Raw genomic sequence first — 21,481 nt, 5'->3', positions numbered from 1 at the left:
ATTATGAGGGGTGGAGTGGGGTGGGGGGGGGTTCTTGTTTTTTTTCTTTTATATTGTGTTCTATAAACTTTTTAAAAAATGTAATAAAGTTTCAAATGGAAAACAAAAACCCATTGGAGCTGCCATCAAAGCCCTCTCCAGCCCATCCCAATCTGTCTTGGCATATACGGGAGATAGACAATAGAAGTCTGCCTGGCACTGGCCGCAGTTCCTCACAGCCGGAGTTGCCATCTAAGTACATCAACACATATGAAGTCATTTAAGCTTTATACCATCCATTTTCTAATTAGGGATTCTCTGTGTTCAACCCAAGACTTTTTGAATTCCATCACCGTTTTTGTTTCCCCCATCTTCCTTGGGAGTGCATTCCAGGCATCAACCACCCTCTCCAAGAATCCTTTTTCATAATTACTATTATTGTCAAGAAACGCCTAACCACCTGCCTGCGGTTACCCCGCAGCCACTTAGAGGGTCTATCCCAGCACAGCTCAGGTCTGCACCTGCCGCTTGTACTCTACAGTAGCACCCTCCTCCCACCAACTGGGTCACAACCGCCTCTGGGCAAGTCTCCTGCTCTCCAATTATCCCCAGTGATTCCTAGGTTACTGGAGCCACACACTCCCAGTGGTCCCACAGTTCCCAAAAAGCACTCACAGACCCAACACACAAACCACCAGGATTCTTTATCAGTCCAAACAGGGCGAACAATTATGTTTATTCTCTTAAAAAATACTGCACAGTGGAACAAAATAGTGCAATTGGCAAACAATAACAAACTGAAGAAACAGCCAGCCACTACTGGGTAATTTCAAATCTCCAGGTCAATCAGAGCCCAGATCAGTCAAGTTTCAAATAAAAACTGGTTACATCACTGCAAGACACTTCCTATTATCTGTGTGCTAACTAAGAAAGAGGGGTCAGTCCTCTGTAATAGCTTTAAGCATAAACATGCACTATCTGCTGGCTAAACAAGAGAAATACACCAGACATATTTAAGACAGGACAATATCGGGGGAAGTGACGTCACCGCCTACAGAATGGAAGCTTGAGAGCACAGCTCCCGCTTCCCCGAATAAAAAGATACTGAACGAACCGGCAGAATAGAAAGAAAAGTCAATCCAAACTTGCCTGCTTGACGCCTGAACAGCAAGGAGTCAACAATATATGAATCACAACGCCGCAAGGGAGAGCCTAGCGCGATTCGCTTTCTTGAAGAGCGGGGAGCCACGAGGAAACAAGATGGCGGATTTGGAAAAAGTGCTGACCCCGTCGGGCTCGAAGGAAACTAAACAACATAATAGCAGCGATTCCGAGCCCTCTGGGACAGCGGCAATAATGACTGAGATCCCCGGGGAGCTCAAAACTTGGCTACAAGACATCAGTACAAATATTCAGTTCCTGCGCTCAGAGGTAGCAGCAATGGGGGCGGACTTGCGGAGCGAAATTCGAGAGCTGGGCTCCAGGCTAGTTAAACTGGAAATGCAGCTGGAGAGCCATAATGAAGCTCTGGGATCAGTGGACCAGCAGTTGCTGGAGATGCGGGCAATACAACAACTCCAAACAGACAAACTGGAAGACCTAGAAAATAGAGGCCGCAGGAACAACCTGAGATTCCGAGGTCTCCCAGATACGCTCACATACCAAAATAGCGAAGAGATTGTACAAAAAATAGTAGTGAAGCTCCTGGGAGCGGGCGGAATGCTGTTGAAAGAAGAAGAAGAAGTCAGCTTAGAGAGCACACAGAGCGCTGGGCACATCACGGAACAATGCGCCAAAAGACATCATAGCATGCTTCTCCAACTATAAGCTCGAGGAGCGGGTGATCCAGGCGTCACGCCAAGCGCAAGACTTCACATGGGACTCTTATAAAATTGAGTTCCATATCATCAAGCTGATCAATCCATAGACTGGTGGGTTGTGTCCATCTACCAGCAGGTGGAGATAGAGAGCAAACTTTTGCCTCCCTATATGTGGTCATGTGCTGCCGGAAACTCCTCAGTATGTTCTCTATCTCAGCAGGTGGTGGTCACACACAGCAGCAGCTCTGGCTAGGCCTCCAAGCCTAATCCTTAGGTTTTGTTGAGGCCTGGGGTTGAGGGCTCTTTTGAGCAAGTGCAAACCTGGTGGTGCCAGGTCCCTCCTTTTCTCCCCCCTCCCGCTGGCTCCGTTTAAAAAAAAAAAAAAAAAAAAATTTTTAAACGTCTTTAAAGGCGTTTAATTCGACGTTTCTTTAAACGTTCATTGCAGCTACTCACTGGGACACCAGTTCGTTACAGCTCGGAGCGGCAAGCAGGTAATTTTACCTTTTTATAGCGGGCAGGGGGTTCCCCGATTCTTCTCCTCGTGGCATATGGCGTCGGAGGGCGAGGGCGCAAAGGGTCGCTCCCCGGATCGCTGGAGCGCTTCTAGAGGGGATGCGGGGGTTTTACAACCTGATTCGCCCTTGATGGGTGACAGTTTAGTGACCGATGAATGTCCCGGTCGTTCCTCCGGCGTGGCGGTTTTTTCCCGCCATAAACGCCCATCCCCCGCTCCTCGCCTCCGCCATCTTGGCCGGCCACGCGGCTCGGACGGCTTCTTCGTGGGCCGCCCTTGAGGTTGGAGACATTAATGCCATGAACGCCCTTAATTTGGGCGACGGCACAAGGGAAACGCTCTACTTCTACTGCTTACGCCAGGGTTTGGCGTACCTTTGCAGCATGGTGTGAAGCAGGCTCACTTTCTCCCTTCACTGCTCCAATTTCTTCAGTGTTGGCGTTCCTGCAAGAAGGTCTGGAGAAAGGCCTGTCGCTCAGTTCCCTTAAAGTCCAGGTAGCGGCTCTGGCTTGCTTCAGGGGCCGCCTGAAGGGTGCTTCCCTGGCTTCGCAGCCAGATGTGGTGCGCTTTCTCAAGGGAGTTAATCACCTGCGCCCTCCTTTGCACTCAGTGGTGCCTGCGTGGAATCTCAACCTGGTGCTAAGAGCATTGCAGAAGCCGCCTTTTGAACCCTTGTCGAGGGCATCTCTGAAAGACCTGACGTTGAAAGCAGTCTTTTTGGTGGCTATCACTTCAGCCAGAAGAGTTTCCGAGCTCCAGGCGCTCTCATGTCGAGAGCCTTTTCTGCAGTTCACTGAGGCAGGAGTGACTATTCGCACAGTGCCTTCCTTCCTGCCCAAGATTGTTTCTCGCTTCCATGTGAATCAGCAGCTCTGTCTCCCTTCCTTTCGTAGGGAGGACTACCCAGAGGAGTACTCTGCTCTTAAATATCTGGATGTGAGACGAGTCATCTTCAGATACTTGGAAGTGACCAATGATTTCCGGAAATCGGATCATCTGTTTGTCCTGTTTGCAGGTCCTCGTAAGGGTCTGCAGGCTGCTAAGCCTTCAGTGGCAAGATGGGTCAAGGAAGCCATTGCAGCGGCTTATGTGGCCGCGGGGAAGGTGCCGCCTATCCAGCTGAAGGCTCACTCCACGAGAGCTCAGGCGGCCTCGATGGCAGAGGCCGGATCCGTCTCCTTGGAAGAGATATGCAAGGCGGCAACTTGGGCTTCGGCTCATACATTCTCCAAGCATTACCGTTTGACTGTGGCTGCACGGGCGGAGGCCCGGTTTGGAGCTTCAGTGTTGAGGTCAGGGATTTCAATGTCCCGCCCTGGGTGAGAGGGTATGATACATACCTGTAGCAGTTGTTCTCCGAGGACAGCAGGCTGATTGTTCTCACGACTGGGTTGACGTCCGCGGCAGCCCCCACCAACCGGAAAAAGCTTCGCGGGACGGTCGGCACGCAGGGCACGCCCACCGCGCATGCGCGGCCGTCTTCCCGCCCGTGCGCGACCGCTCCCGCCAGTTGAATGACAAGCAATAAAGTATGAAACACAACTCCAAAGGGGAGGAGGGAGGGAAGGTGAGAACAATCAGCCTGCTGTCCTCGGAGAACAACTGCTACAGGTATGTATCATACCCTTTCTCCGAGGACAAGCAGGCTGCTTGTTCTCACGACTGGGGTATCCCTAGCTCTCAGGCTCACTCAAAACAATAACCCAGGTCAATTGAACCTCGCAACGGCGAGGGTACAACAGAAATTGACCTACGAAGAACAACTAACTGAGAGTGCAGCCTGACCAGAATAAATTCGGGTCCTGGAGGGTGGAGTTGGATTTACACCCCAAACAGATTCTGCAGCACCGACTGCCCGAACCGACTGTCGCGTCGGGTATCCTGCTGGAGGCAGTAATGAGATGTGAATGTGTGGACAGATGACCACGTCGCAGCCTTGCAGATCTCTTCAATAGTGGCTGACTTCAAGTGGGCCACCGACGCTGCCATGGCTCTGACACTATGAGCCGTGACATGACCCTCAAGAGTCAGCCCAGCCTGGGCGTAAGTGAAGGAAATGCAATCTGCTAGCCAATTAGAGATGGTGCGTTTCCCGACAGCGACCCCTAGCCTGTTAGGGTCGAAAGAAATAAACAATTGGGCGGACTGTCTGTGGGGCTGTGTCCGCTCCAAGTAGAAGGCCAATGCTCTCTTGCAGTCCAATGTGTGCAACTGACGTTCAGCAGGGCGGGTATGCGGCCTGGGGAAGAATGTTGGCAAGACAATTGACTGGTTAAGATGGAACTCCGACACCACCTTCGGCAGGAACTTTGGGTGAGTGCGGAGCACTACTCTGTTGTGATGAAATTTGGTATATGGAGCATGAGCTACTAGGGCTTGAAGCTCACTGACCCTACGAGCGGAAGTAACTGCCACCAGGAAAATGACCTTCCAGGTCAAGTACTTCAGATGGCAGGTATTCAGTGGCTCAAAAGGAGGTTTCATCAGCTGGGTGAGGACGACGTTGAGATCCCATGACACAGTAGGAGGCTTGATAGGGGGCTTTGACAAAAGCAAGCCTCACAGGACAGCCGATCTCTGAAAGCCTTCAGTGCGTTCCAGATCGCTCGGAGCTCCAGGAGGTTGATCTGCAGATCCTTTTCCTGGAGGGACCACAGACCCTGAGTGTGGAGCCCATCGACATGGGCTCCCCACCCCAGGCGAGATGCATCCGTCGTCAGCACTTTCGTGGGCTGCGGAACTTGGAATGGACGTCCCAGGGTCAAATTGGTCCGGATGGTCCACCAGAGCAGTGAAGTGCGACAACTGGTGGAGAGGCGGATGACATCTTCTAGATTCCCGGTGGCTTGGAACCACTGGGAAGCTAGGGTCCATTGAGCAGATCTCATGTGAAGACGAGCCATGGGAGTCACATGAACTGTGGAGGCCATATGACCCAGAAGTCTCAACATCTGCCGAGCTGTGATCTGCTGAGACGCTCTGGTCTGCGAAGCCAGGGCCAAGAGATTGGTGGCCCTCGCTTCGGGAAGGTAGGCCTGAGCCGTCTGGGAATTCAGCAGCGCTCCTATGAATTCCAGAGACTGAGTTGGCTGGAGATGGGACTTTGGGTAATTTATCACAAACCCCAGCAGCTCCAGAAGTTGAATAGTGCACTGCATGGACCGGAGGGCTCCTGCCTCCGAGGTGTTCTTGACCAGCCAATCGTCGAGATATGGGAACACGTGCACTCCCAGCTTGCGTAGGTAGGCCGCTACCACCACGAGGCACTTTGTAAACACTCGTGGGGCAGAGGCGAGCCCAAAGGGCAGCACACAATACTGAAAGTGCCGTGCGCCCAGGCGGAATCTGAGATACTGTCTGTGAGCTGGCAGTATCGGGATGTGAGTGTATGCGTCCTTTAAATCCAGGGAACATAGCCAATCGTTTTTCTGAATCATTGGCAGAAGGGTGCCCAAGGAAAGCATCCTGAACTTTTCTTTGACCAGGAATTTGTTCAGGCCTCTCAGGTCTAGGATGGGACGCATCCCCCCTGTTTTCTTTTCCACAAGGAAGTACCTGGAATAGAATCCCTGCCCTTCCTGCCCGGGTGGTACGGGCTCGACCGCATTGGCGCTGAGAAGGGCGGAGAGTTCCTCTGCAAGTACCTGCTTGTGATGGGAGCTGAAAGACTGAGCTCCTGGAGGACAATTTGGAGGCAGGGAGGCCAAATTCAGGGCGTATCCGCACCGCACTATTTGGAGAACCCACTGGTCGGAGGTTATGAGAGGCCACCTTTGGTGAAAAAATTTTAACCTCCCTCCGACCGGCAGATCGTCCGGTACGGACACTTGTAGGGCGGCTATGTTCCCGTGGATCCAGTCAAAAGCCCGTCCCCGGCTTTTGCTGTGGAGGCGCAGGGGGCTGCTTAGGCGCACGCTGTTGACGAGAACGAGCGCGCTGGGGCTGTCCCTGTGCCTGACGAGGCCTTCGGGCCGGCTGGTTGTACCTACGCTTTGCAAAAGAATAGGGTGCAGCCTGCCGTGCCCGGGAAAAAACGCCCACCCGTGGGGGCGGGTGCTGAAGGCGCCCGGTGGGAGAGCTTGTCGAGAGCGGTTTCCCGCTGATGCAGTTGGTCCACCATCTGCTCGACCTTCTCACCGAAAATGTTATCCCCCCGGCAAGGGACGTCGGCCAGTCTCTGCTGGGTGCGGTTGTCCAGGTCAGAGGCACGCAGCCATGAGAGCCTGCGCATCACTATACCTTGGGCCGCAGCACGAGATGCCACGTCACAGGTGTCAAAAATCCCCCTGGACAGGAACTTTCTGCACGCCTTCAGCTGCCTGACCACCTCCTGATAAGGCCTGGACTGCTCCGGCGGGAGCTTATCGACCAGGTCCGCCAGCTGTTGCACATTGGTCCGCATGTGGATGCTCATATAGAGCAGGTACGATTGGATGCGGGTCACGAGCATGGAGGACTGGTAGGCCTTCCTCCCAAATGAGTCCAGAGTGCGAGACTCCCGCCCCGGGGGCGCCGAGGCGGTATCCCTCGAACTCCGTGCCCTCTTGAGAGCAGAATCCACGACCGCTGAGTCATGGGGCAACTGGGGCCGCATGAGCTCTGGGTCAGAGTGGATCCTGTACTGGGACTCTGCTTTCTTGGGAATGGTGGGATTAGTTAATGGTCGCACCCAGTTCCGGAGCAGCGTCTCCTTCAGGACATTGTGCAGCGGTACCGTGGAGGACTCTCTAGGTGGTGATGGATAGTCGAGGACCTCGAGCATCTCGGCCCTCGGCTCTTCCACAGAGACCACGGGAAAGGGAATGCTTATAGACATATCCCGCACAAAGGAGGCAAAGGAGAGACTCTCAGGAGGTGAGAGCTTCCTCTCCGGTGACGGCGTGGGGTCCGAGGGAAGGCCCGTAGACTCCTCTGAGGAGAAATATCTCGGGTCCTCCTCTTCCCCCCACGAGTCCTCATCCTCGGTATCGGACATTAGCTCATGTAGCTGAGTCCGGTACCGGGCCCGGCTCGACGTCGAGGCACCGAGGCCTCGGTGTCGTCGAGCGGTGGACTCCCGCGCCGGCGGGGACGGAGCTCCCTCCATCGACGTCGACGGGGACTCCACCTGCGTGGCTGTCGAGACCGGCACCGCAAGCGGCGGCGGTGTCGACTGCCCCGGCGCCGGGCTAGAGCTCGCCGGCGCCACAGTCATCGGCGCCGAGGGCGCAAGCACCCCCGGCGCCGGCACAGCCTGGCGCATCAGCCCTTCCAGGAGCCCCGGAAGGATGGCTCTGAGGCACTCGTCCAGGCCCGCTGCCGAGAAAGGCGGTGGGGCCGGCAAGGGTGTCGGTGCCAGAAGCTGCTGGGGGCCAGGAGACGGCACCGAGGTGCCGGAACCCCGACGCGTCGGTACCTCCACCACCGACGGAGATCTCTCCTCTCTGTGATGACGCTTCGGCGTCGACACCTCCTCAGGCACCGAGGGCTCCCGGTGACGGCGCTTCTTGTCCTTCTTCCGGTGCACGTCACCGGTGCCGGAGGGCATGGAGGAGGAGGAGGTCGATCCCCCTCGGTCTCGAGGCACCGGGTCCGACAGGGTTCGGTCCCGTGGCTCACGAGTTGAGGGAGTGACCGGGGCCGACTGCCCACGCGGTCTCTCTACCCCACTCTCGCCGGCGGACCGGCGGGCCGACGGGACCTGTTCTCCTGGGGTCGCTGCCATCGGTGCCGATGTCTCGGGCATCGATACCGGTACCGAAGAACCGGCCTTCGATACCGATGCCGTCGAGGTCGACGTCGAGGGGCCGGCGCAAGTTCCAAAAAGACGGTCCCGCAGAACTTGCCTCGCAACCTGAGTCCGTTTCCGGAGACCGAGACACAAAGCACACGACTTGAGATTGTGCTCCGGCCCGAGGCACTGGAGGCACCAAGCGTGGGTGTCGGTCTGCGAGATCGGCCGGCCGCAGCGACCACACTTTTTAAATCCACTCGGGACCTTCGAGGACATCGACGGAAAAATCGCGTCGGCGAAGTCAAAGTCGGCAATGGTGGCTAAAATCACACCACGAAAATTGAAACCGACCGAGCGGCCACTAGGCCGCAACGAGGCGTCCCCGCTAGAAAGCGAGGGAAAAAGGAGGAGCGCGTGCTCCACACGCGCAAAATTCTTTTTTTTTTTTTTTTTTTTTTTTTTGGATAACAAACGAAAACTGAAAGAAGAAGAGGCCAAAAGGGCCAAGAGCGACGACCCGCGTAAACGCGGTCGAAAATTCCGGCGGCTGAAACGAGAGAGTTGCAAAAACACGACTCTCTCAGTCGCGGGAAAAAAGTAACTGGCGGGAGCGGTCGCGCACGGGCGGGAAGACGGCCGCGCATGCGCGGTGGGCGTGCCCTGCGTGCCGACCGTCCCGCGAAGCTTTTTCCGGTTGGTGGGGGCTGCCGCGGACGTCAACCCAGTCGTGAGAACAAGCAGCCTGCTTGTCCTCGGAGAATACTGCTTCGGTACATCCCACCAGTCTATGGATTGATCAGCTTGATGATATGGAAGGTAAAATTATGTATAATCATACCTGATAATTTTCTTTCCATTAATCATAGCTGATCAATCCATAGCCCCTCCCAGATATCTGTTCTGTTTTTATTCTGGTTGCATTTCAGGTTCAAGTTTAGTCTTCAGTTATTTCAGAAAGACTTCGTGTTCAAGTTCTTTCACTTGGATTCTTCAAGAGTTGAGACGAGTTTGTGTTACAGTGAGCTGCTGCATTCCTCTCCCCTCCGTTTTACGGGGCTGGATTGAGACATAAATTCTGCCGGCACTCCCTCCCGCTTCGTGCGGCTGTAGGGCAGCTTTGTACCCCTCCCGCTTCGGCGGTGTTAGGGTCAGTCAGCTCCTCCCGCGGTTGCGGTTGCAGGATAAGCCAGATCCCCCCGCATCGGCGGGTGTGGTGTCCCTCCCCCGCTCCGCGGGGATGAGCTGGACGGATTCCCCTCCCCCACTTGTGTGGGGATGAGCTGGGTTAATTCCCCTCCCCCGTTTCGGCGGTGGTGAGCTGGGCAGAGTGTCCCTTCGTGGGTGTAATTCTCTAAGTGCTGAGTCCTGCGGATGGAGCTTTGATATCGACATACTGAGGAGTTTCCGGCAGCACATGACCACATATAGGGAGGCAAAAGTTTGCTCTCTATCTCCACCTGCTGGTAGATGGACACAACCCACCAGTCTATGGATTGATCAGCTATGATTAATGGAAAGAAAATTATCAGGTATGATTATACATAATTTTACCATATACCAGGACTTGGCAGCAGCGACTTTGCAGCGGAGAAACGAACTCAAACCTCTCACCAGAGTATTACGAGAATCTAAGAATCAATACCGCTAGAAACACCCATTTGCACTAGTCTTCTACAAAGAAGGCAAGCTACATCAAGTGAAATCGTTGGAAGAGGCTAAAGCGATATGCCCAGAAGTTGAGTTGGAGAAAGATAGAACAGACCCGAGCAGGACCCAGCGGAGAGCGACACTTAATTCCCCCCCTCCCCCCGAAATGTTGACGAGTGGGCAAGGGACCAAAGCGCCTACAGCGGCAACAGTCAGCATCCAAGATCACCTGAAAAAATTGCACAATGCAGGCCCAATGGGCTAACGGAGCAGAAGACATGGTTTACGATGTCACTATAGAGACTGGTAATGTTACAATGATCAAAAGTTTCGGTTTGGTTGAGACTGTTGACAGATTATTACGGGGGTAAGCGACACATCTCTCACTTTCCTACACACAAGGGGCCTAGTGATACAACACTGGGCGCCACAAAACCAGAGGGGGATAAAGGGGGAGGGGTTGGGGAGGGGGAATAATTGGGAACTAGTGCAGAGGGAGAGGGCTGGTTTGAGGAACAGAGAGCGGGGATGGCCAAGATATGGTGGTGGGTGGCATGATCACAGACACATAGAAAGGTTAAGGCTTACAACTAATGAATGAGATAAAGTGGGTGACGCTTAATGTTAAAGGACTAAAAACACAACCAGAAAGAGACAGCTACTATTTAGAGAATTAAACCGCCTGCAGGTGGACCTAGCGCTAATACAAGAGACACATCTTAAACGTAATTATGAGCGGCTATGTTCCCACAAAAACTACCCGACAATATACTTTGCATCAAATCTTGGGGGAAGTAAGAGTAAAGGAGTGCTAATAGCCTTACGAAACTCCAGATCCTGGGAAGTTAAGAAAACGGTGAGAGACAAGGAGGGTAGATACCTATGATTGGTTATAGTCCTAGTGGGGAAATGCTACACAATACTTAATATATACGGGCCTAATGTATACCAAGAAGGATTCTATGAAGAAATCGAAAGACAAATCGCCGCCCATATAGAGGGATCCCTCTTAACTGGGGGGGACTTCAATGCTACACTACAGCCTCAATTAGACAACTCCTCTACCGGGGTGGCATATGCAAAACAAAATAGGCGTCACGTACACAAACTGATAGAGCGTTGGCACCTCACAGATCTGTGGCGGAGGGAACATCCCATGCAATGCCAATACACCCATTACTCAATGGTCCACAAATCATATTCCAGAATAGATATGTGGCTGGGAGATGAGGCAATTGCGGGACAGATAGACACCCATGAGATTATCCCATGCACCTGGACAGATCATGACTCAGTACTCCTTCACCTGAAGAGTGGGGAGAGCATTAAAGAGCCCCGTCCTTGGCGCCTAGACGACGCCCTGCTGTTAGACCCACAAAATATCACCAAAATAGAACAGCACATTAAAGATTACATACAGTTCAATGACAATGGAGAAGTCTCTCCGATAATTTTGTGAGAGGGTTTCAAGGCTGTTCTAAGAGGCCATCTTATAGCTTTGAGCTCCCACAGTTGGAAACAGCGCTCTATGACAGAGAAAAAGCTGAGATTGAGTCTACAACAGCTAGAATAAGGGGGGCAAAGTGGGGAAGCTAAGGAAGGCGTTTGACAAAGTGCCGCACGAAAGACTCCTGAAGAAATTGCAGAGTCATGGAATCGGAGGTAGGGTATTATTATGGATTAAGAACTGGTTGAAAGATAGGAAGCAGAGAGTAGGATTGCGTGGCCAGTATTCTCAGTGGAGGAGGGTAGTTAGTGGGGTCCCGCAGGGGTCTGTGCTGGGTCCGTTGCTTTTTAATGTATTTATAAATGACCTAGAGATGGGAATAACTAGTGAGGTAATTAAATTCGCCGACGACACAAAATTATTCAGGGTCGTCAAGTCGCAGGAGGAATGTGAACGATTACAGGAGGACCTTGCGAGACTGGGAGAATGGGCGTGCAAGTGGCAGATGAAGTTCAATGTTGACAAGTGCAAAGTGATGCATGTGGGTAAGAGGAACCCGAATTATAGCTACGTCTTGCAAGGTTCCGCGTTAGGAGTTACGGATCAAGAAAGGGATCTGGGTGTCGTCGTCGATGATACGCTGAAACCTTCTGCTCAGTGTGCTGCTGCGGCTAGGAAAGCGAATAGAATGTTGGGTGTTATTAGGAAGGGTATGGAGTCCAGGTGTGCGGATGTTATAATGCCGTTGTATCGCTCCATGGTGCGACCGCACCTGGAGTATTGTGTTCAGTACTGGTATCCGTATCTCAAAAAAGATATAGTAGAATTGGAAAAGGTACAGCGAAGGGCGACGAAAATGATAGTGGGGATGGGACGACTTTCCTATGAAGAGAGGCTGAGAAGGCTAGGGCTTTTCAGCTTGGAGAAGAGACGGCTGAGGGGAGATATGATAGAAGTGTATAAAATAATGAGTGGAATGGATCGGGTGGATGTGAAGCGACTGTTCACGCTATCCAAAAATACTAGGACTAGAGGGCATGAATTGAAGCTACAGTGTGGTAAATTTAAAACGAATCGGAGAAAATTTTTCTTCACCCAACGTGTAATTAGACTCTGGAATTCGTTGCCGGAGAACGTGGTACGGGCGGTTAGCTTGACGGAGTTTAAAAAGGGGTTAGATAGATTCCTAAAGGACAAGTCCATAGACTGCTATTAAATGGACTTGGAAAAATTCCGCATTTTTAGGTATAACTTGTCTGGAATGTTTTTACGTTTGGGGAGCGTGCCAGGTGCCCTTGACCTGGATTGGCCACTGTCGGTGACAGGATGCTGGGCTAGATGGACCTTTGGTCTTTCCCAGTATGGCACTACTTATGTACTTACTTATGTACTTATGTAAGTGGAAGAGATAGCAACCCAAAAAAAGAAGCTCTGGATCAGATACGGGAATTAGAACTGGCGGATTTATCCAAGCAGTTACAAAAAGCGCGCCAATCCCATTTCGAGTTTGGAAATAAAGCTAGCAGATTACTAGCTTATAGAAATTAAAGCAACAAGTGTCCCGAAATGGGGTGGGGGGCATACGAGACGAAAAAAGGGCAGATCAGCAATACTTGCAACAAGCTTTCAGGCATTTTTATGAGTCCCTATACTCCCCTGACACCTCACAGAGCCCAGAGACCATCACTCAATATTTAGAGGAGGTAGACTTACCACAGCTAGAGAGGCCCAGCAAGCAATCTATGAACCTATACAACTGAAAGAAATAGAACAGACTATAAAGGAGCTAGCTATAGGCAAGGCCCCAGGGCCAGATGGATACACCAACATATTTTACAAAACGTTTGGTGCACTGCTAGCCCCCATGCTGTTGCGGGTCTATAACTCTTTAGAGATAGAGGAGGGATGCCCACCAACGTGGAACCTGGCCACTATAACAATTATACCAAAACCAGGTAAAGATCCGCAATGTTGTGGATCGTACAGACCTATATCCCTCCTAGGCGTAGACTATAAGATCTTTACCAAAATACTAGCGACAAGGCTGCAGGAGTACTTGCCAGAGCTAATTCATGAAGATCAGACGGGCTTCATAAAAAACAGACAGACCTTTGACAATATTAGGAGGGCCCTTTATATGGTGCAGAATGCACACCTAAGCGAGAAACAACTGTGCATTCTCTCGCTGGACGCAGAGGCGGCCTTCGACCGGGTGAGTTGGCCCTTTCTTTTTGCAGTTCTTGAACGAATGGGTGTAGTAGGGTGCTTCGCTACATGGCTCCAAATGATTTATAGAGAACCACAGGCCTCGGTGCGAGTAAATGGCCACCTCTCGCAACCATTTAGATTACATAGAGGCACGCAGCAGGGGTGTGCATTGTCCCCACTACTCTTCGTTCTAGTGATGGAGCCATTGGCAATGCAGATAAGAACACATCACGAGATCAAGGGGCTAAGATGGAGACAACTAGAGACAAAAATCTTCTAGTTTGCAGATGACATCTTGTTGATCCTGCGGGAACCACACAGGGCCCTCCCGGTGGTGGGGGAGGTGATCTTGAAATATGGAAAGGTATCGGGGTTTAAAATAAATTTTGATAAATCCGAAGCCTTAGATATAAATATCCCAAAAGACCAATTACAACAGCTACAAACACGTTTTCCATACAGATGGGCAAAAAAAACATACTAGGTACTTAGGCATAAACATTCCACGAACGCTGGAAGAGCTGTTCGCAGCTAACTTCCCGAATAAAGTACAGGAGCTGTTCACTGAGACAGAGAGATGGGAGGGTCTCACCCTATCTTGGATGGGGCGAATAAACGCAATAAAAATGACCTTTCCCCTGAAACCTTTATACCTTTTCATGGCCCTACCCATCACACTTCCAAAGGGGTACATACGAAGCTTGCAAAAAAATGTTTTTGCCTTTATATGGCGGAAAAGACCGCCTTGGGTAAGGAAAGAGACAATGTACCAACCTAGAGAGGCAGGAGGAATGGGCGTACCTTGCTTGCAAACATATTTCCAGGCCGCCCATCTCAGAATTATAGCCATATGGTTGCAAAAAGAGGAAAAAATGGGTAGTACCCTGGAGCAGGGATGGTGGGGGCCGGTTCCTGTGAAAGCAGCACCTTGGTTCCAGAAACAGAAATTAAGGGAGCTAGTCAAAATAAGTCCCCCCCTGTTGCAATGGCCCCTAGAAACCTGGAGTAGAATATGAGAACAATTTTTTCCAGAGCGCACATACTTTACTCACACGTATCTTCGAATTGCACCCGGGTTTGAACCAGGGTCACTGGACAAGAGCTATATAGAATGGGAAAAAATGGGATTATGTGAGCTAGGCCAGATGTATGAGCAAGGACAAATGGTCTCCCATACTGAACTATGCCAGGTGTATGGGCTCTCACCCCTGCAGGCGTTTCATTACCTCCAAGCAAAAACTTTCATTAAGCGAAAGGCAGAGGAAGAGCTAAATTTAGCTGAAACTCGGTTAGAGCGGGGACTGATGGGGGGAGGAGGACGAGGAGGCATCTCCAAGATATACAAAGCCTTACTCCCTACACAACACTCCAGTGGTTCATTACACAGCTAAATGGGAATTAGCGATGGGGGAGACACACCCGCCCGAAATATGGCGTCTGGCATTTAGATCATTGTTAAGAGTATCAACCTCCAGTGCTTTAATGGAGAATTGGCATAAAATACTGTACAGTTGGTACTATATGCCCAGTCGCCTGCAGCATATTTATAAGGGAGGGTCTGGGCTGTGTTGGAGGCAATGTGGGGGCCATGGAGACATGGTACATGTGTGGTGGACCTGCGAGGTTGTGAGACAGTTCTGGATTGAAATAATATCTTTCTTGAATAAGTTGGCAGGCGTGGCATACCCAGTGAAAATGGACTGCTGCCTGCTACACTTTAAACCTAAAGGAATTAAAAACACCATCCACCAATTTGCCACACAATTGTTTGTGGCTAGCAAACTGACCATAGCAACATCGTGGAGAAAGCCGAAACTCCCAGAGCTGCAAAGAGTGCTAGAAAGACTGGACAATGTACGACAGATGTCAAAATTGACAGCCCTCCGAAGAGGCACTCTAGCCCAATACCATAAAATATGGGACATATATGAAACAAGCAACCATTAACATGTAACTGCCTAACATGTCCTCGAATGTGAAAGAGATGGGGGGGGGGGGGGGGGGGGTGGGAGGGAGAAGACGGGGGGTACCAAAGGTATAGATCTAAATAAAGTGGATTCCTTTAAAATGTGTGATAGTTAACATGAGCAGTTGAATTTGTACTGTATAACGATATAGAACTATTTGTACTATTTGGAAAATGCATACAATAAACAGGAAAAAAAAAAAAAGACAGGACAATACCTAATACATTTTACAGGCTTAAAACACACTGTTTCTTCACAATTCTTTATTGATTCTTACTATACAGTCTGTACTAACTGGCAGATTTGAGGAAGTGTACAGTTTTAAAAAAATTACAAATAAGAAACAAGAAAGGAACTCCACTACTCGAACGGAAAGAGAATTCACACACACCGAGAGTTTCGGACAGTACAGGGACTAAAGTAGTAGGGATGTATCTGGGAAGGGGGAGGGTGTTGATATCACAGGGAGGGAAGGTGAAAGATACTACCAAGCTTAAAAGAAAGAAGAAAAACAGAAATCAGTACCAGACATATCAATGTCAGTGAGTCTAGTCAACAGCATATTGTGATCGATTAAGTCAAAATTGGAAGTCAGGTCAAGGGAATCAATTAAAGCTACTCTTGAAAGCAAAGGGAAATTAGAATAATTTGGAATGCGAGGACAGTGCCGAACAGACTTTTACTGTCTGGGTCCCGCAAATGAAAAAACAGATTTCGATAGGATGGAGTGGGCTTTGACAGCAACTCAAGTAGTTGGAACATAAGAACAGAGTCGGGAAGACTACTACGGTCTATGTCCCAGAAACAACAAAGACAATGATCAAGTATATACTATCACGTTGATTTAATATTGAATTGAGAATGAATGTGGATGGACTATTCAGGTCTTTATCTGCCATCACTTATTATGTTACTAGATGCTACTATGTTACTAGATATGGGTCTATAATTCGAGGGTAGTGAATAATCTATTTAAGGTTCTCTCAGGGTTGGGCAAATGATGGTAGCCTTCAAGTCAAAAGGCACATGGCCAGAAGAGAGACTATTATTGATAATAGATAGAAATAAAGAGATAAGGCTGTGGCATGCAATCCCTATCCAAGTAGAGGGGATAGAATCAAGTGGACAAATGGTCTGTTTAGAGGATGGAAATTAATTTGATAAGAGTGCTTCTTAAAGCACTGGGGGGGCAATATCTAATGAATCATTTTTGAAAAAATACTTGACTGCACACTGAAGGTTCTCACCAGAGGCCAGTAACAGATGAACCTGAAAAAAGAAATAAAACTCCGAACCAAAAACCTACCTAAAAGGTTCTACTGGGGTATCAAGAACCACAAGACAAATAATAAGAAGCAAAGAAAAAGTCACAATTATCACAAAAAAAAAAGAAATCTTGACAGAAATTTGATGATGTGCCCAATTGGCTTGCTGAAAGACCTAGAACTGAGGTGGTCCTGCTTGACAATGGAAAGCAGGCAGGAAGTGTACGTATGCATAGAGGCACTAAACATTCTTCTAGATGCACTGAAGTTGGTGTAGTTTCCTATGCCATGCTCCAACAGCAATATTACCCAAGCTGTGAGGTGCGGAACTTGTTGCCGAAGGATGTAGTAACGGTGGTTAGTGTATCTGCGTTTTAAAAAGGTTTGGACAAGTTCATAGTCTATTATTGAGATGGACATGGGGGAAGCCACTGCTTGCCCTGGGATTGGTAGCATGGAATGGTGCTACTAAAAGGGTTTCTGTCGGGTACTTGAGACCTGGATTTGCCACTCCTGGAACCAGGATACTGGGCTAGATGGAACATTGGTCTTACCAAGTATGGCTAATTCTTATGTTCTTCTGACTTGCTATCTTGATTGTCCTTGAAGAAAATATTATTCTGATGACAGGGTTAAAAGAATCCTGGCCCCTTCTGATGAACTGCTCATGCTTCCAGTTCTTAGCTCCTGCTAAATCCTTATCCCCTTCAGGATACAAAATCATTCCAGATCACCTAGTCTACAAATATCACAGCAGTAGTTTCAGGTACTTACATTCAGACTGTTTGCCTCGAAGTAGCAGCCCATAATGCTATTTTTATGTCCTCCCAGTGAGTAATACACCAGGTTAGCCCAGCGCTTAGCCCCAAACACCCATGTAGACATGTCCTTGCTCCCTATCACAAAACACCTGCAAAAGAAGAGAGACAAGAAATCTGTGAACGTACAGATAATGGCTCTGAAATGGGACCAGTGTAGGATCTGATTTTAGAAACACTTCATTTTTCTCAAAATAACTCCAGGCTTGTTTTGGGTTTGTTTGTTTTTAAATACATTGTTACTTCTAGCATAATTGAATAACAATTTTAATGATTTTTTTTTTTATTTTTGTGATGGGAAGGAGGAGAGGAGAAGGAAGAGGGAAGGAGTCAAATCAAAACAAGCTTTGTGCAGTGGCTGTTGTAGTACTCCACAGGGAATTCTATAAATAGCACTCAAAAAATGGGTGCTGAAAAAAATAGGTACTAAGCACTATTCTATAAAGGGTGTGTGTGTGTAGTGCCAGATTTCTACACCTAACTTTCAGCGCCAGACTTACACCTACTGAAACCTAGTGTAAATGCTTCTGCACCTAACTTTGGGCACCAGACTTACACAGACTGAAACCTAGTGCAAATGCAAGTTAAGTACATTTACCCAGTATATTATAACTACACATGTAACAATTCAGCATGCCCATGACACGTCCATGCACCTCCTATGGCCATACCCCCTTTTGGGATACATACTATGGGAGTTAGGTGCACTACCTTACAGAATAGTGCACAGCCACATGCATGTGAAACATTTTAATGAAAGCCAATTATCAATAATTGGCTGTTAGCACCCAATTATTGACAGTTAAGAGTTCATTAACCAATTAATTTACAAGCACATCTTGCCAACGTGCCCACATTTGGGCACCATATATAAAAACTGGGGAATGGTATTAAATATTATGACAACTGAGACACATTGAGGACAGGCTGGAGAACTGCTGCTTCCTCAGGAGGACTGAAACAGTAAGAATGGACTGTGAAGGATCAAAATCTGTACAGCGGAAATGCAGTCAACTCATACCTTGAGAATACTTTCCTTTGGATTCCTGCATCCATCTCTTATGTACAGACTAGTGGCTCCATTAAGCAAGCTAAGCAGTTGCCTACAGCACTAAGATTCTCGGGGCAGCAAGAAGGGCTGGCCTTTTGGTAGGATGATTTCAGCATCATCCTTTAGCTTGGACTAGGTCTGTCTCCACACCACTATTAATTTCCTCTAGGATGGGGTCAATCAAAAAACAGAACGGATCTCGGTCAATGTTCATAAACCACAAAACTTTATTAATAAAGTTTTGTGGTTTCTGAGCATTGGCTGAGATTAGTTCAGTTCTTTGACTGCTGTGATCTACAAACCTCTATTGCCTCTCCTTTTCTGGATTGGACTCTGCTATGAGAAGTCAGTCTTACAGCACACACCACAAGATTAGAGAGAAGCTCAGAAAAACACTGAGAACATGACTGTGAAGTAATAGGTAGGGAAGACTACTGGGAAAGGTAGGAGACCCACATGGAGAGGTACAGAGTAGAGAGTTGCACGGGGACAGAAATCTAACCAGTCCCCGCCCATCCCCATCCCCACAGGATGTACATTTAAAAAAAAGCAAACATCCATGAGAAGCATGTCCCCCTTTCCTTTCCCTCTCATCCCATATGCTCTATTTCCCCCTTTTCCCCTCCCCCTCCATGCACGTCCCCCTTACCACTCTTTTTTTTCAGTCTCCCTCCCAGAACCCACACGCCATCCATTTTTTTTTACTGCCCCTCCCACCTAGTACATAAGTAATGCCACACTGGGAAAAGACCAAGGGTCCATCGAGCCTAGCATCCTGTCCACAACAGCGGCCAATCCAGGCCAAGGGCACCTGGCAAGCTTCCCTAAACGTACAAACATTCTATACATGTTATTCCCGGAATTGTGGATTTTTCCCAAGTCCATTTAGTAGCAGTTTATGGACTTGTCCTTTAGGAAACCGTCTAACTCCTTTTTAAACTCTGCTAAGCTAACTGCCTTCACCACGTTCTCCGGCAACGAATTCCAGAGTTTAATTATGCATTGGGTGAAGAAAGATTTTCTTCAATTTGTTTTAAATTTACTACACTGTAGCTTCATCGCATGCCTCCTAGTCCTAGTATTTTTGGAAAGCGTGAACAGACGCTTCACATCCACCTGTTCCACTCCACTCATTATTTTTATATACCTCTATCATGTCTCCCCTCAGCCGTCTCTTCTCCAAGCTGAAAAGCCCTAGCCTCCTTAGTCTTTCTTCATAGGGAAGTCGTCCCATCCTCGCTATCATTTTAGTCGCCCTTCGCTGCACCTTTTCCAATTCTACTATATCTTTCTTGAGATGCGGCAACCAGAATTGAACACAATACTCAAGGTGCGGTCGCACCATTGAGCGATATAACGGCATTATAACATTCTCACACCTGTTTTCCATACCTTTCCTAATAATACCCAACATTCTATTCGCTTTCTGAGCCGCAGCAGCACACTGAGCAGAAGGTTTCAGTGTATTATTGACGACATCCAGATCCCTTTCTTGGTCTGTAACTCCTAACGTGGAACCTTGCATGACGTAGCTATAATTCGGGTTCTTTTTTCCCACATGCATCACCTTGCACTCGCTCACATTAAACATCATCTGCCATTTAGCCACCCAGTCTCCCAGTCTTGAAAGGTCCTTCTGTAATTTTTCACAATCCTGTCGCGAGTTAACGACTTTGAATAACTTTGTGTCATCAGCAAATTTAATTACCTCGCTAGTTACTCCCATCTCTAAATCATTTATAAATATATTAAAAAGCAGTGGTCCTAGCACAGACCCCTGAGGAACCCCACTAACTACCCTTCTCCATTGTGAATACTGCCCATTTAACCCCACTCTCTGTTTCCTATCCTTCAACCAGTTTTTAATCCACAATAGGACTTTTCCTCCTATCCCATGACCCTCCAATTTCCTCTGTAGCCTTTCATGAGGTACCTTGTCAAACGCCTTTTGAAAATCCAGATACACAATATCAATCGGCTCCCCTTGTTTGTTTACTCCTTCAAAGAATTGAAGTAAATTGGTCAGGCAAGATTTCCCCACACAAAACCCATGCTGACTACTTTCCCAATCTTTTTTCCAGTTCGCTTCCTCTACCTTTTTTCCAGCCCCCTCCCTCCCACACATCCACCCACGAACGACTCCATTCATCCATCCAATACACCCAACATGCTTGTCTCCACCTCTCCCTCTTCATTTCTGCAGGCAACCAACTCAATGACAAATGAAAATTCACTGTTTTTTGCCCTCCCCACACATACCTCTATACACCCTGGGGGTCTAGTGGTCTCTTCAGAGTAGGACCCCATTCTTTCCTGCTCTGCTGTCGCTGAACTGCTTGATGCCGCTGCTTCTTTAGAATGGCTGCCAAGACTTCAAGCAGAAGTGCTGCAAGGCTGCCGCTTGAAGTCTCGGCAGCCATTGTAATGAAGCCATGGGAGCGAATGGATCAGCAGGAGCAGGGCATGAATGAATGGGGATCTTTCTTGCCCCCAAAAAGCCACTAGACTACCAGGGTGTATAGAGGTATGTACAGGGTGTCCTGAGGCTATTAGGGGAGGGGGGAAGGGAACCCTGGTCTATGCTTCTGCGGGAACCCTGCAGGACCTGGGTCCATGCCCGCTGGAACCCCATGGATCTGGATCCATCCCTGCGGAATCCCCACAAACCTAGAGGGTATCCCTGTGGTAATCGTGGGATTCTCACTGACCCCGTTTCACGTGCAGCTCTCTAGAACAGAAAAGACATACATAGAAAAGAGAGATGGACAGGGAGCAAGAGTGGAGGAACAAGGGAGACTTCTATAGGGTGATAAACGAACACGGAGAGCGATATGGAGACCTACCAGGAGTGGTGGGATGTTCAGGATACAAGAAACCTACATGTAAAGGAGGTAGGGATGGTGAGACTGTATATGCAATTGAGGAGTAAAAAGGATGGCAGAAAAGTACTGGAGCTAAGGAAGATGGTGAGCGACAAGGAAGGAGCTTTAGCTGGTGAGGAGATGAAAGGCAGAAGAAAGATAAGAATATTTGCACTGGTCTGACAGAG

General features: G+C 49.0%; 1 protein-coding gene across 1 annotated transcript in view; it reads right to left on the bottom strand.

Annotated features, from left to right (window-relative positions):
* Positions 1-21,481, bottom strand: part of PWP2 (PWP2 small subunit processome component) — a 308,991-nt gene that overhangs the window by 240,258 nt on the left and 47,252 nt on the right. The window contains exon 6 of the mRNA XM_030203767.1: positions 17,338-17,473. Within this exon, the coding sequence (XP_030059627.1) occupies positions 17,338-17,473 (136 nt within the window). The remainder of the gene's footprint in view (positions 1-17,337; positions 17,474-21,481) is intronic.

Source organism: Microcaecilia unicolor, chromosome 5 (genome assembly GCF_901765095.1).
Source record: "Microcaecilia unicolor chromosome 5, aMicUni1.1, whole genome shotgun sequence".
NCBI lineage: Eukaryota > Metazoa > Chordata > Amphibia > Gymnophiona > Siphonopidae > Microcaecilia > Microcaecilia unicolor.
The sequence above is the reverse complement of the archived record's forward strand: the minus strand, read 5'-3'. Positions and strand labels throughout refer to the sequence as shown.